The 16,338-nt window shown below is 41.4% G+C and overlaps 1 protein-coding gene across 8 annotated transcripts in view; it reads left to right on the top strand.

Annotated features, from left to right (window-relative positions):
• The window catches only part of qkia (QKI, KH domain containing, RNA binding a), an 85,232-nt gene extending 70,085 nt beyond the window's left edge, over positions 1 to 15,147 (top strand). Inside the window, exons 5-8 of one of the 8 annotated variants that reach the window (XM_074659856.1) lie at positions 3,053 to 3,140; positions 5,181 to 5,582; positions 7,578 to 7,652; positions 8,875 to 15,147. In XM_074659856.1, coding sequence (XP_074515957.1) covers positions 3,053 to 3,140; positions 5,181 to 5,582; positions 7,578 to 7,652; positions 8,875 to 8,891 — 582 coding nt within the window. In that variant the 3' untranslated portion in view covers positions 8,892 to 15,147. Of the gene's footprint in view, positions 1 to 3,052; positions 3,141 to 5,156; positions 5,583 to 7,577; positions 8,449 to 8,874 lie in introns of those variants that run through there. The other 7 variants (XM_074659854.1, XM_074659860.1, XM_074659858.1 and 4 more) reach the window with 7 other exon arrangements.
• The last annotated feature ends 1,191 nt before the right edge of the window (positions 15,148 to 16,338 follow it).

Genomic DNA, 16,338 nt, shown 5'->3' with positions numbered 1-16,338 from the left:
GGATAGTGTTTATACAGCTCTCTATACAGTGAAAGTAAAAGGCAAATGTTTGATTTATTGTTGCCACAAACATGTTAAGCTTTTGAAAAGCATGATAAGACATTCATTCAGCCCCCTCCATGATTTGCATCTGGTGAAGTTATGTTCTTATTTTGTCTAGTCTTTTTGTCCTTCCTTCCCTCATTTCTCAGTTTTGTCTAGCAAGTCGGCTTGGCCCACTTCCAAAGAGTTTGTGGAAGACACACACAGACACACACTCACACAAAGACTGAAGGAAAAAACAGCTGTTTTGATTCGTGGAAGCAAAGTGTAGCAGACTTTTTTTGTTGCTTTCTTTATTGTACAAAATTGTAGAGGTCAAGATCTGATTTAATTTGTGATGTAAATGGTAAGAGGAACAACGGAGAAGACGAAGTAACAGAGATTGGAAAAATAAATTATATTCAATAGTGTTTACTTTGCTCTCTTTCAGGTGTGATAGGCAGCTATTTCAGGGCTCGTTCATCCATGCGTGGAAGTGTTTACATAGAGACTGCAGCATCTAATTAGTTGTGATTTTGGCTCTCCATTGAGTGGGCTTTACTTGCCAATATTAGCCATGCTAGCCATTGACCTGGGCCATGCTCAATTAGTCTGGTCCTGGTTATCATTGTTGACACTGCATGTCAAGTGGCCCTCGCTTCACCTCCAAGGCTGTTAATGAGGGAACAAAACGAGGCTTGGCAACTATTTAACAGCTACTTGGGTGTGGTTGTGTGTATGTTTTAGAAAAAATAGTGTTCAAATTTTGACTTAATGTGTTAATTGGAACAACTGAAGTTTAGTCTTTGATTTGATATAAAGTACTGTGTTCACAATTGTACATTACCATGTTGTTTTGAACAGAATTAATTGATAATTAGGGCGTATAAGGTACGACTGATCCGTACCGCACCCGAATACGATTGCCCCCTCCCCACTCCCCCGCCGCTCAGCTTTCACATTAGTAATGTTGTTCTTTCCCTGAGTAAACTTGCGTCATCATCCACGTTTAATTGCTCTTCTATCGGCGGAGCATCGTAAAAACACTGGATTCAAACTTGACAGAAACAAAAGTTAGTCTTTCCAAGACCAGCAACTCTGGTTTGTCTATATTTTAAGGCCCCTTTCGCCTGCCTTCCTGCTTCATCACCCATGGCCGTGCAGTTCAGAGGATGAGATTCCTGCATGCTGCGCGTATATACAGATTTCGGAGGAGACCGAAGGCATTGAAAAAAGCCTTTCCCCCTGACTGCTAACACTACTCACATTAAATAGCAGTCCATTTCCGCGTTTCGGTACAGTTGACTTTCACACCTGATGTGAACCGTAACCCAAATACACATGACCCGTACTACAGACCACCTTTTCAAGTTGACTCGAGTACGGGCCAACAAACCGTGCCCGAATAGTACGGAGCGTTAAAACTAATCAAACAAACTGGACTTTTGGGTCAAGTGCACTCAGATCCAGGTCCCTGATGTGAAAGCACCCTCAGATTGTAATTCATTCGTAGAGTATCATATTTTTTCAGCTCTGTGATGCATGTCATCAATCATTGATTTACCAGAGATATTTGAATCATGTAAGTTTCACCACTAGTGTTTGCATTACTGGCCTTTTTGTCTGTCTTTGCAGGGAAAAGTATTGTAGCTTTTTTTTTGTCGCTTTTGTGCTTTTAAGACTTCCCCCCATTAAAAGAAGAGAGAGCACAGTGGAGGTAGCGAGGGAGAGACGGCAGTAGAGAGAATTTCCTTGCTTCATTAATTGGCAGCTCTTTGGTACACTAAACATTGCACACACTGAATATTGTGACTGCTCTGAAGCCACTGCCTTATATTTAGTCAAGGGAGACCAGCCTCTGTCACTTTTTCTCTTGCTTAACCTCGCTCTTTCTCTTCCTCTCTCTGTGGCCGTGTTGAAGAGGAGTCTCATGGGAGGGCTTAACTCTGAGCCCTCATTCTTTTTTTCCCCTTTCTTTCTGCCTCCCCCTTCCACGTCTTTTCTTTCCTTATCGTCGTCTGAATAGAGCAGCATACTGTTGTTAAACTTGGTCGCACTCTGTGCAGAGATAGAATAGAGAGAGACGGAGGAGGTTCAGTATCGTCCTTCCTGCTTTTATTACTGCCACCACTAACAGGCTGCTCTGCCTCAATCTGTGATGCAGCTACATGCAGGTGCACGAGCCACCTTTCTTTGTATTTGTGGAAATGATGAAGAAGAATCACATTTTTTAGCAGCAAAACGCATGAAATCAATAGTTCACTTAAGGTGGAACTGAGGTCAGCAAGGCTTCACATGCCTGTCTCTGCACCCTTCAGTTTGGAGAGTAATTCACATGAGGCCCTGCTTAAATTATGATGTACAACCTGGAAAATCACAGGGGCTTTTGTGTTGTCATGGTTATTGAGTGTTCGGTAGCTTCGAGGGAAATGGAGTTTGGGGGTGGAGGTGGTGCAGAAAGGAGAAGGGGGGGGGGGGGGGGAGGAATGGATGGGTGTGAGCGGGAGGGGGGGGGGGTGCTGCTATCTTAATTGCTTTCCGTGAATAATTTCAGTCCCCTAATTTGGCGATAATGACAGTGGCTGCGGCTTTTGTATTTATTTATCCAAACATTAATTGACAGGACTGACATTAGCCAGGGCGGTTATTGCGCATTTGATTGCGCACAAGGGAGCAAAAGAAAATTACAGTAATTATCATTCTGATATGGATTATGAATATGCATTCCCACACTTAATGTGTCTGTCAGCATTTTAGGAACAAGGCACTCTGCCATGACAACAGCACTTTAGCGTATCTCCATCTCGGTTCCAACCGGTGCTTGTGGAGAACAGATGACGTGTATTGTGTAAATGATGGAGCTGCCCCGCTGTAGCTTTTTAACAACACCCGTGCATGTAGTTTGGCGAAATGGTCGTCGTGTGGATTGTTTCAATTGGCCTATAAAGGGGCCCGAGCTTGTGGAATTAATTGGAATTAGTGCGTGGTGTGTTGTTGTGAATGGACATTAAAATGTTCTGTTTTTCTACAGGCGGAGGGAGAAGACAATTTGAAGAAGATGCAGCTGATGGAGCTGGCGATCCTCAATGGGACATACAGAGACAACAACATCAAAACACGTAAGTGAGCCTCCGTGGACACAGGCATATACAGAATAGCCACAATTTATTAAATCCATCTACTTTACACCATAAACAACTAATCGTTTAACTGCATTGACCATACTTAATGATATACTATATTTTCTGTATTACTCATTAACTAATACTGTTTACCTTCATTAAATGAATGTGTAGTCAGACCTCCTGTGTACATACATCATATTATCCAGCAGACCACTCTCTCTCTCTCTCTCAAGCTCTCCAAACAATTCATGTTTACCTACCCAACTATGAGTAGGACAACTTCCATTCTGTTCTATTCCGTATTTCTTTCCTCTCCATCCATTCCTCCATCCATCCATCCATCCCCCCCCTCCACCTGCAATCCAGATGCCATCGCTCTGTATCACTTGCTCTTGGCGGACTCTGAACTTTCAGCACATTGCTCTACTCCACCTGCTCAACTCTGCATGTTAGTCACTAGCTCACACAGCTACAGCGTTTGCTCCTCAATCACCAAATGCCATTTCCACTGTAAATGCATTATCACATCTATGATTTAATAAAGCATATAAAGCCCAAACATTTTCGTTAGGCAGCGTATTAATCCAGGACTTATGCATTTACTGTCTGGACCATAGAAATAGAATATAGGAGTAGACATTTTTATGTGTACCGACCGTCGTAGCAAGAAAACTAAACCGACTTGCGGCAAATCACTGAGGTTTTGCAGTAGCTACCATAGACATATATGCATGTACATGTGTCTATGGTAGCGACGACTAAACGAGCAGTGGAGTAGTAACGTTACGAGGCACATAGAAAATGTAAATTAGTCAAATTGAACAACTTAATGCCAGCTAGCGGTCAGCTGGCTGGTTCGCTCTTGGGCTGGTTCTGCCAGACTTTGGTGCTGCACTGATTACGGGAAAACGAGCCGAACAGCGGGCTGGTGGTTCTTAACGGTCCCTCCTCCTGGGGACAAGCTACCCAGCTAACTAGCCAGCCACCTGTCTCCGGGAGCTGCGTCCATTCTCTTCCCGCAGAGCTGTGACCACACACTTTACGGCCCCACTGACCGTGGGTTCTGTTGTCACCATAACAACTAACAACACTAGCCATTTTCATGTTTACTAGTCCATTTACCGCAGTAAATACTTCAATGAGCCTTCTGCTCCTATGTTATTTCTGTGATGTGGTCATTTGGTGATGTTCGTATCATTCAAAATGTAATTTTAAACATCAGAAACTGTGTTCTTCTACATACTTGGGCTGTATACAGTGTTTAATTTCACTGTTTAATTTTCCTTATCTGCTAAAATGTTAGCCATGATGAACTGGCCCACCATCTAGCCATAGTTATCACAGCGCTTGATTTAATTCACCTGCCTATGGGGAAGCTTACGGGGCACAGCTCACGGCACGTGCTGATGCAGAACCACTTTGAAAAATGATTTTTTGTATGTTCATTTGTATGTTGTCCAACCTAAATGAACTGCTGACTATGTGGGGGGATCATATTTAGGCCAAAGTTCCTGATCAGTCTTCGGTGAAACCTGCTCCTCACTGAGTGTTTCTCCTCTACATATAGTCACCAGCTCTATTTCTGTTGGCATGCTGTTGTTGTTTAGCTCACCTATGCCATTTCCAGTAGATGAATGTATAGCTGCCGTGGTGATTTGTATGCTTTGAATGCATTGGGATGACCGCAGCATTTTGTGCTTCTTGTGTTTTGGTGTTTGGTGCAATTTTTTTTTCTTTATATTTTGTTTGGCTATGTTGACTTTTCCTTTTGCAACAGATTGTGGCTTTTGTGGTTCACCACCATGATCATTGCATGGACTAATTTTCCCTTTTGCCTCCCTCCTCTCCCCTCTCTACCTGCCACTTCCCGTTCCCTCTTCTCTTTCCTCCCTTGTGATTTTACCTTTCACTGTTCATCTGTGATTTATGATCAACCACACTACACTTTTATCTCCTCTTTCTTTCTTTCTTTCTTTCTACTCCTGTCCTTCGCTCTCTTGCTTATGGCAGCCACCCTTGCATTCTCTCTTGCAGCGGCGGCAGCAGCCGCTCAGGGCCAACGCCTCATAGCGGCCCCCAATGGTCAAGTTATGGCTTCCCAGGGACTCCGGCCCCCAACACCGGGCGGGGGCCCCATCATGAACCTCATCCGGCCCGGTCAGATGGCTGCCATGCTCCCCAATGGCACGCCCACACTGGTGCCTCCCCAAGATGGCGGGCTTATCTACACCACCCCTTACGACTACCCTTACGCCCTGGCACCCACCTCCCTTCTGGAGTACCCCATCGAGCACAGTGGGGTTCTAGGTAAGAGAGCCTGGGGAAGCATGGGTCCAGCAGGTACCACCTTTAGCCAGCCTGGACATGAGGGCTTGTTTTACCCCGGAGGGGTGCTGGACGCGGCAGCCATGAGCCACAGTCAGGACTTTTTGAAAGGTAAATATGTCGTGTCCACCTGAGGATCAAAAATCTGACAAACTCACACAGTGGATGTGCTGGTGAAGTTCTTGGTAATGGGATGACCAGCTATGTGGCTCATATGGACACTGTATTAAAAAGGCAAAGGGGGACAAAAATGACCTTGTGAGGGCTAGTCTCTTGGAAAGTTCTCTTTATAATTTAGACTACGGTTACTTCACTGTTTTAGCTCTACGCTCTGGCCAAACAATTATGCTCTCAGGTTTAGATAGCCTCTTTACTGCAAGGTTCATATAGGAGCACTTGCCTCAGTGTGAATTGAGGCACGCCGACAGAAACACACTCACATACGCGCAGCCTGCTCTCTAACCCTTTCATGCACTGGCCTGGAGGCATATTCAGTCTGGCGGCAGATCCCCTCGGATTTCTGCGGCTTTTGAAATCATTTCTCTGCGCTGTTCTCTGCAGGCAGGCCTTGATGCCTGTAGATAGTCCCTCTCTCACTCCCACTGGGGATGTTCATTAAATTCCTCCAGTCTTCCCCTTTTTTCTTCTCCTTCCCCTCGCTCCATTGTCTTAGCTTCACCCCTCTTGAACTTGAGCTCTGTGCTAATACCTGACGCTCCCCTTAGTTTCTGTGTCAGGAGTACAGTTCAGTATGAGGGTCTATATGTTATATTCATTCTCAACGGTGCTTTAAGCTCAACACATCTGCTACCAAAGAGATCACTGAACATCAATTGATGAAATTGAGTTTGATATGAACCCCATATGTAATATTGAGGCTATACTTAACGAAAGCAAAGACTGTTAAGACAGAAGAGGCCTTTGTCTTGTTGCTTTCCAGCCTTAATTTGACTCCTCTAATGTTGTCCGTGGCATCACCTGGCAGCAGCGTGATTTTTAGCTGACCTGTGTATTTGACGTGCCTCTGGGAGTCATGTCTAGAACAGACAGGAGCAGCTGACTGGCTTTTCTCTCTTTAACTTGCAGGGTTACACCAGCTTAGTGCATTTTATTTACTCACACTATCGATTGGTGCCTTCAGCAACACAGGGCCCTGTGTGGAACACACTCGCTCTCACACACACTCATGCACTTCGGTTTCGGCTGCCTGCGCTACTGTATCTAGCCGCCATTGGCTTCTCTGAGAATAAAGACACGTCAGGCCATCTGCTTCTTCAGAGTAGTGTAGGTGGCTGCGCAGTCATCAGCCAAAAAAAAAAATCTTAACTTGACAACGCCGGAACAAAATCCTTGTGGAATTTTATAACTTCTTCCCCATGTTGATTTATTTTTTCCTAATTTCCTGCGCTAATTTTGTAGTGCTTGGAACATACAGTGACACGCCAACAGCTTGTTTGTGTCGTGTACACGCGGCCGTGTCAAGCACCCGCAGTAGGAAGAAATCAGTTGTGACAAATATAAGAGGGAAATGACAGCCTCCGCCGCCAGTGAGCAGATTGACCCGGAGAGAAAACGGTGAAAGAGGGGAAGAGAAAATGAAAGAGCGAGGGAGAAGGCAGGTGGTGTCTGGCACTATTCAATTACCATCAGAGCCGTATTGGATTTCCCCACCTTTCAAAATAAAGAGACAAATTTCTCTCAATCCCCCCTCTGGATCCCAGAGGAAGAATCACATTAGTTTTTTCCCAGACAGCCCAGAAGCCCGTAACCCTTTGCCTGCCCCCCCCCCCTTTTCAAAGAGTCCTCTATATAACTCCGAGCACTGTGGAATTTTATTACTTAAGTTATGCATTTCTAAATACCAAGTTAAAACTCCAAAAAAGGCGTATTATTTTTTTCTACTGCATTTTTCTACACGTAAAAAAAACAAAGCTCTGTGTGGTGTGTGTGTATATGTACTATAATAATCTGTATTGTATTGTTGTATTATCCAAGCATTATAATGATAATGGTTAAAAATGTGAATGTTATTACTGTAAAAGATGACTGTTTTTCCCCCTGCTCAAAGTGAACGGTTTCTAACCTTGTGGACCTGTTACAATCTAGGTGCAATGGCTACTAAAGTGAGACGGCATGACACGCGAGTCCATCCTTACCAAAGGATTGTGACCGCTGACAGAGGTCAGTTTAGTCTCCTAGCTACACTCTGCTATGATTGATGACTTTCAATGATTATTATGCCTATTATGCCTCGATGCCTTAGTTGGGAATTTCTATATCGTCTGTATTGTATTTTTTTTGTTCTCCTTTCCCCCCCCGCCACCTTTCCTACCCCATACATCCACACGCCAGCTAAATGGTTGATTGTGGTATGCACATTTTGTTTACATTTAGTACTTAACATATACAGTATTATGTAGATGGTGTATATGTCAAAGCTCAGGCAAAAGTGACCTGAACAGCTTTTGGATTTGTGCAGCTGTGAAGCCAGGACAGGTAGTACAGTTTGCAGGCAGTGTTGAAGGTGTATAATGACATTCCTCTGATGTGAGATTAGAGCCTAAAATGGGGCAGGCTTGTTCCCATACATGATTTATCTCCTTGGCTCGTAAGGAGCAAAGAGAAAAGAAAAAAAAAAAGAAGTATACTATTTCTATACTGTATCTGAGAGACCTGGTGGGCAGAAGACAAGTAGCCACGCTGCTACCACGCACCATTTCACCTTGAAAATTTAAAATTTATTTTGCATTTTTATTTTTCTATTGAAGATTAAGACATGCACAGACATAAGCTGAGGTAGCTCGCATTTCTCTCCAGTGTATTTGCAAATAGATTGAAAGCTAAAAAAATTAAATATTTCAGTTTGTACATGAGGTACTGTCATTTTATATTTGAGCATTTTATATCAAATGTATTTATGGTTCTTGTGTATATTTATATTATATAAAAATATACTGCTAAATAAAGAGAAAGAATCGGAAAGCATCGATTCATCTATTCATTGCACATTTAACACTAGTCACAGTTATCGCTCACATAACATTAGCGGCCACTAATCACACTGTTTGTAACTTAAAGACACTAAAACACTAGATTTTTTTTGTCTGTCTGTTCGACCTCTCTTTGCTTCTGTTTTTGATTTTTGGGGCGCTCAAATTAAAACCGCCAAGCTTACCTGATTCAGGGTGGGGGCTTAATAGTTGGGGATCATGACGCGACGTCGTCATGATTATAACGAGATTAGCCGGGTTTCATCTCACATTTGGCGATTTGGGGATTAGGACATAAGAGATTGCATTCATTTTATTGTTAAAATGATGTCATTCCAGTCTCTTCTTGCTGACACTAATATCCTTTCTATCTTTTTTTTCTGTTTGTTTTGTTTTTGTTTCTAACCACCTAGCCGCCACCGGCAACTAACACATGACCTTCTGACCTCTGAACTCTTCACCCAATGACGAGCCGCCCCAAGCCTGCCTGCTGATCAGTTAACTGGTAATTGCCTTTTGCTAGCCTCTCGGACGCAAGTGAGAGAGAGAGAGAGAGAGGCGCCTGCCCGTACAGTTACCCTAACACGTTCTGACAAAAAACTAGAAACCAACGCAGAATCTTCACAGAAACACAACAAAACCCAACAACAGTTGTGTCATTTTTTTCCCTCTGTTCATTGAGTTCAATTCCCATTCTTTCTCTTTCTTTTTCGTCATGAATCATATATTGGGTGGATGTGTTTGTGGTATTACTCATGAATCTGCACTGAATTATATAGCAATAAAGACCCCAACCTGCCCACCCACCCTCCCTCCTTTAATCGCTCTAATTTGGTGACCTCACTTGAATCAAATCAATATCTATTTGACGCAAAACCATTTGGTTTCAGAGTAATGATCCCACTCCCTCTAAAAAAAAAAGAAGAAAAAGAGCCCCCTACCTGTCCCACCCTGTTCCGACACCCACCTACTAGGAGAGAAAAAGAAATAGAAGGAAAGAGAACATACACTCACATTAACTTGTTTAATTTCTGTCATTTTTCACATGTAGTGCAGTTTGTTGAGCTCTAAAAATTGTAATTATGAGCTGACACATTCTGGGTGTGCCCCTCCAAACAGCTTTCTGTCTGTTTTTTTTTGTTAAAGCATGGCTGAAATGATTGCAAAAAAAAAAAAGCTTTTTATGATTTATGTGTTTTTTCTTCTGGCTTTACTTTTCGAGTCATTTTTCTCCACTTGATTTTGGTTTCTCTGTTGTTCACATTTGACTAATTAGCTTTTGCTTGAAATTGACGAGCCACAATAAGGCAGGTGGTTATCTCTGGAAAACAAAAACGCAATCTGATGTTTTTTGAAAGCAGGCTTTGCAGAAACCGAGAAATGATGAAGGGCATGATGGGAAGGTCACTATTTGGGCTGAGGGGTCCGTGTGTGTGTTTTTTTTTAATTAATACTACAATGAAAGTAGGGTGTGCTGAGGCTTTGGGGACATTGGAGCAGAGCTTATTAGCTACTGACCATTGCTACGCCCCCATCCACACTACATCCATTATACAGTGCCTGATGTATTTAGAAAAATTCTCTCAATGAGTTAGCTGAGCTGTGATCGAAAAGACAAAAAAAAAGTATTAAGTGTGCATATTTAGCCAAAGGGTTTTCCAATGAATTATATATCTGCAATTATGCATCTGCCTCACAGAGGGCTCTCTTTGTGATTTTAGAGTTTGGAAGGGTGTGAATTTGTGGTGCCTGCCTTCAGCTGGATCAGTTAGATGAGTTTTGACCCATTAATGCTCTAATTTTTCTGAGGAGGTAAAACGCAGGCTATTAACACTAAATCAACACAATGACAGTACATAGCTAGGGGGATTGAAGTTCTGTACATAAATGCTTTTTCATGAGGCTTCTATATTGAGTTGTTTCATCAGCCACATTGCCAAAAGAGTCTTTATTTTTTGCATTTTTGCATCTCAACATTTGGCCATTTTTTCTAAGTGTCTTTTTATTTTGACCCCCAGTCATCAGTTGGGGCATCAGGTGGGCTTAATCTGAGCCTTCCTGCCAATTAGAGAAAAAAAATCATATTTTTGTTTATTATTTTAGCGATGAAACATTTATTTTTCAACACAAGACGAACCCTCCAAAAGCGCATCCACAATGTGTCACATTTCCCTGTGATCGTAGTCTAGCTCCTGAGCCCACAATCTTTTTTGTTCAACTCTCTCAAGAAAAAATAGGATGTGAAAGCCATGCCTGCCTGTTCAAATTGCTTTATACATACGTCTTATATATATATATATATATAAATATAAATATATATAAAAATGTAGATATCTGTCATTGCATATACAAATACAGAAGAGAACAAAAAATAGATAATTTTACAGGGTGCTGGAGAAGAGAAAAAAATTGAAAAATCTATTTTTGGCAATTTTAGCTTTTGATACTTTACTTGCAGTTACAAAATCTGAAAAAAAAAATTAAATAAAAAAAAAAAAAATAGGGGGAAAACAGAAAAATTGAGTGGGTGAAGAAAAAAAAGTGCTGTTACTTTGGATACGATTGGAAAAGGAAGACGAAGACCAAAACAGTCATAACCGTGGAAAAAGTTAGCGAGGATCAGAGCGAGACAGACGCCTCAAGAGGAGTTTTAAAAGGATCAAATCAAAGTGCCTTATCAACAGTGGTTTCTGTTTTCTGAGTATTCCAGTTGTGTTCAATAATATCCAGCACCCACCGAGATGGCGCAGAGAGGAACGGCTAGTGTTACGCGCTCTGAATAGTCGAGCAGGGTAGCTCCCACCGTATCGTGGCGTTACCCCGAGTTATTCTATGCAAAAAGAATAGCAGTCGTTTTGACCAGCTAAAATATGTGCCATGGTTTTGTCTTCCTGAAATTATTATTTTCTTTTTCCTTTACTTGATGGCCCTTTACTCTGCTGTACGTGCAGGTTTTGTTCTCTTTTTATTTAGAATTTTAAAATGATCATATGAAATATTGTCTTGATTTTTGGTGACTGTGACTAACTTCCTAGAACAAATTGAACTGCCAATAGCAATGCAGTAGTCTGCCTCAACATGTTATGATCATGAGCTGAGAACAAATACATAAAGGGGGATGGATACCGGGGAAAGAAGGGGGGAGTCGTCCCCGTTGGCATTAAGCCCGTTTGTTTCAACGGCTGAAAACTGAACGCATCCAGTCCGCGTCTCTCGATGTCAATTTGACAACAAACTATCAATACAATCACGAGATTTAGAACGGATGGATAATGAAGCTCCATTTCACGGCCAAATAGTTTTCAGTTATTGAAACAACTGACAGTTTATTGCTGGAAGGTGAAATAAACTCGTAATATAACTGAGGAATTTCTTAGATCCCAATATTACCTTTGGCAGTTTGTTTTTCTATTCATAGCTCTTTCATCATGCTGTTACACCGAAAGGTCAATGAATTTTTTCTTTTTTTTTCTTTCTCAGTGTTATTATTTTAAATTGAAATGCAATATTAAAGTGGAGCAAGTGATGGCTATTCAGCATTTGACAGTATTAAGAAAATTCCCTCTGCAATGTTACATTGTGAAAGGCTGGATAAGTCCATCAGGTGAAAGGTTAACTCTATACCTACCGTATTCTCTCTGGCCTGCCTACTACATGTATGATAATGTAATTAACAGCCATTGTTACAGGTTTATAATGTATTTTTCTAATCTCATTTTATATGTATATTAATCATGTTTCTGAGTGCTTTTTTTTTTTTTTTTTTTAATGAAACCCACTTCCCTCCCCTTAAAAACACCCCCTCTCTTCCTCCCCTCCCCCTCCTCCCCCCTCTTCTCTTTTACATCTTGAAAACTGTCTCTTGTGGGGAGTGTTGCCTTTTTCCCTGTTATATTTTGTTTTCTTGCCAATTCCCAGCTTGTTTAACTCATTAGCTACTTTATTAGTTTTCTTGTCATAAGTATTTTTACATGCTTGCATTTAGTTTTCATGGTGTATGCTGTTATTTTTCTTATTAACCTCTTGGCATTTATTTTAATAAAACATTCTTAGTAAGAATTTTACTAACTTGCTGATATTTTGTCTTGTGTTTTTAACCAGTTTCATGAATGTATTACCTTGGTCTGGTTCACGGACTAACCCGATTAAAACTGGTGTCTGGCCACCACTCACACTGACTGATTCACACTAAATAAACACACACTGTGCACATACAACACATGCACACAAACACACACAACCTAACTGGAAACTGCACGAGTTGATAAGCGTCCCTCACTCCCGCTCACGCACTCTCACCTCTGCACTGGAGAAATCTGCTGACACTCTTCATACTTGCCCTCCCCGCTCAGTTCCAACGCCGCTGCTGTGTCTCGTCGTCTCTGTTTTAGAGACAAAACTCTCTTGTTAGTTGTCCTGTCCTTCTGTGTCACTCACCCACCCCACGTGAGACGGCAGGAAGTGTCGCAGTGTTTTGGAGGGAGGGGGGTGTAGGCTGCATGTTATTTGAGGTTAACTTCTGAGTCAGCTGAACAAAGCACACTCTGACTAAAAGGGTGATTTGTCCAAAAAAAAAAACTCCTCCTCTTTCTCTAACTATTAGTGCAGCCATAATCTGTGCAAAAATACTGCAGATTAGTCATCTCAAAAGGATTAATTTTACTGTGAATTACGTAGCGAGCAGGACATCTCATGAGCACACATTGTAGATGTAGTGAGTTATGTACAGCGGACACATAGATGTGTGATAGTCTAAAGCTGTCCCCAGCCTGTGTTTTCCTCCATTGCCTCCATGGCTTGTTATGCCTGGATAGCAGCATTATAGTTATCACCAGCTGTTGTCTGTTTGGTGAACACTTCTCCCCATTCGGCTTATTGATATAATGGCTAATACTGGGCCATTTGGGAGCATCCATAATGCTTAGACACACACCAGTACACCATGCCAATATGAAGTACTTTGGGATCAAAACAACCTTACTATTCCTTTCAGTGTAAAATGCTGATATGGCGTTCAGCTAGCTAGTATTTATTGTTTTCCGTCTGAAACGCTGCCAGTGTGTGTTGTTCACTCTACTGCTGTGTCAGTTCACTCGTCCCTGGGTTCATTCAGCTCTCTTCTCTCTATTCAGCTTCTTTTTTTTTTTTCCCCCTCTCCTCCTCCTTCACTAATTCAAGGTATTGACACTGACACACAAGCAAAAAGATTAACTTCATTAATCCCGATTATTACTTTAACCCACTGAGTGATGCCTCCAGATTTTCTTCTTCGTTTTCTCCTTTTTAAAGTCTGCACAACAAAAAAACAACTTGGCCTTAACTGTTGCAATTCTCTTCATGTCTCAGCAAGTAAAGAACAAGGAAGGATTAAAGGTGTCTAACATCAAATTTAACATTTCTCTCCTCTCTGAAATTAACATTTTTGTGTCTTTGATTTTTTAAAAAAACGAGTGTTTTCGCCTACAACACCTGCTAAAACACCAGCAATACTGGATTACCAGCAGCCAGCCTAAATACATTTGATGCTGTAAGCCATAAGCTTTTTGTATTTATTAATGTAGGATTGGCCTTTAATGTTTTTGATTGGCTCCTCTGTGCCGTATGCAACTTGAGCTCCAATCCGTCCATCAGCAGTGGATATATTTATGCCGTCACGAGCCTCTCCTAATATATATATGTCCGAGAGGTTTGCCTCAACTGCCAAGCTGATGAAAAAACATTCTTTTCCAGAGCACAATGTATTACAAACACTGCCTAAAATAATGCATCTGTGAGTTAAAAAAAAGTGCCTTTTTTCCTGCGATTGGAAAATATATATTTTTGTACTTTTTATCATGCAAGTGCCAATTTTCTGTCTTTTATCTCGCCAAAAAGCTTTTTTGTTGAGCACAAAAAACTAAATGCCCACGCTTTTTTATTTTTTTCAGCATATACTCAAAAAAATAAAATCTATACAGGGAAAGTTTGACCAAACATCGTGCATTTGGTCATCGTTTCCCACCATTAAACTTCGGCTTAATGGATCCTGTTTTGAATTTATCTGAGAACTGTTTTTCTGATTGGACCACAGTATGCCGCAAACGCCTGTTTGCATACTGCTGGCCATCTCTGGCCAAGTTCTCAGCGCCTTCTCCAAAAATCTGTCGCAGGGCATTCAGTGCATTTATCTACTAACTACCTTTTCACCTGTCAATCTTTTATTTTTCTTCTGTTCTGTTTAACAAACATTCCTCCAATGAGTTAAACGGCAGGTCAACCAATCAGTATTGGTCTCAGCGATGTAGCACTCAGGTGGTTAAAGGGCAAATGCTACCAAAATACGGAATGATTTTTTTTTTTTAGCCCCACTGGATTTTTGTGTTTTTGACTGTGATAAGTATGGATTAAAAGTAATACATCTTTTTCCTAAAATTATACTAGTATGGTATATACTGTAAGTTCCTCATCCATATAGTGGTGCACTAAAATCTGTGAGATTTTTTTTGTGGAGTTGTAAGTTTTCATGTGAAGTAGCCTTTGTTTTGTTTTTGTGTTACGTTGTTTTTTATAGAGGGTTAGACTGAGAATTTTGAATAGGGGTGTAAAACATGTAATGCCAGTTTTTGTTGCTCACACCAAAAAAAAACAAAAGAAAAAAGGAAAAACAAATGTCATGTGTGCAATAAAGAACCATATTTACAAGCTTCCGTCTGAGTGCTCTACCTGGACTGGTCCTTTGCTTCTCTGCGCTCATGCTTCTTTATCGGTGACATCATGTCTTTGGATTTGCTGTGATTTGGGGGCATTTAAAGGTAGGTGTGCCGCATTTCCAGGAAAATAAAATGTGAAAGTTCGACACTGGGAAAAATAGCTCTCGCCTAAAGCCCTCAAAGTGAGATCAAGCCCTCTCTTGGATTTTAGTGTGACGGTGGTAAAGTGTTGACCTTCCGCTGAGGGTCGCAGCAAAAGCTTTCAGTCTGGAGATGATATTTAGCGGTCAAATCCATTTCTGACAAGTCATTCTGGTGTCTAACCTGACTTTCAGCGTCTGAGTGTTTCACTCCAGTCTAGTCCAGTCAATCTTTTTTCCACCTCCAGCGTTCATGCATGACAGATGACATGAAGTCGTGTTGGCACCCGGTTGAAAGTTCAGACTTCTACTGCAAACTGAACACTGACACTAGAGACGGATCTATTTTTATAAAAGCTGACGATACACAGTTATGTGTCGACTGTCGGCATGTCACTGCTGTAAACATTCAACTCACCACAGAGGTCAACCACTCACTAAAAGCTGCACATCACACTGAATGGGCTGCAGTGTTTTAATGTTCACTAAACAGCAATATTACAATCATTAAATATATATCGGACAAAGCTTTTCTAACAGTAACTGAGATTCTCATATTTAAAATTCAGTTTCATTGCCTCCACCAGTTAAATAAAATTGGTCGATCTCAGACTCTGATGTTCTCCATTTAACGCTTGAACAGCTCACAAAATACCTCTCACCGTGATACTTCCTGGCTTTTCCTAATTTTAAGGAGAACTGCTTCAGATTTTGAACATGATAATGACGCATTACTTCTGTTTCAGAGACCCTGGCTATAAAAGAGTAAAACACAATGGATTTTATATGCTCTATATCTGCGATTGGTGTTTGTCTCCTGTGCAGCACTACTCCTCCCAAATAAATCTATTTGGATTTCTGTCATTGGGGTTTTAATAGCAGTTTGTCAGTAAGACGTCTAACAGTGAGTTTGACCTCTCTGGGGTCTGTTCTTTGTCTGTGATCATAGACTGTATATAAGAAGAGGACGTACTCACCGTGACGTCACCTGTTGGTTTGTGGATTGCTGTTTTGAAGCCTTGAGTTCAGCATTTTGGATGTGGCCATC

The sequence above is a fragment of the Sebastes fasciatus genome, chromosome 15 (assembly GCF_043250625.1).
Source record: "Sebastes fasciatus isolate fSebFas1 chromosome 15, fSebFas1.pri, whole genome shotgun sequence".
Taxonomy (NCBI): domain Eukaryota; kingdom Metazoa; phylum Chordata; class Actinopteri; order Perciformes; family Sebastidae; genus Sebastes; species Sebastes fasciatus.
This window is presented reverse-complemented; position numbering and strand designations above follow the sequence as displayed.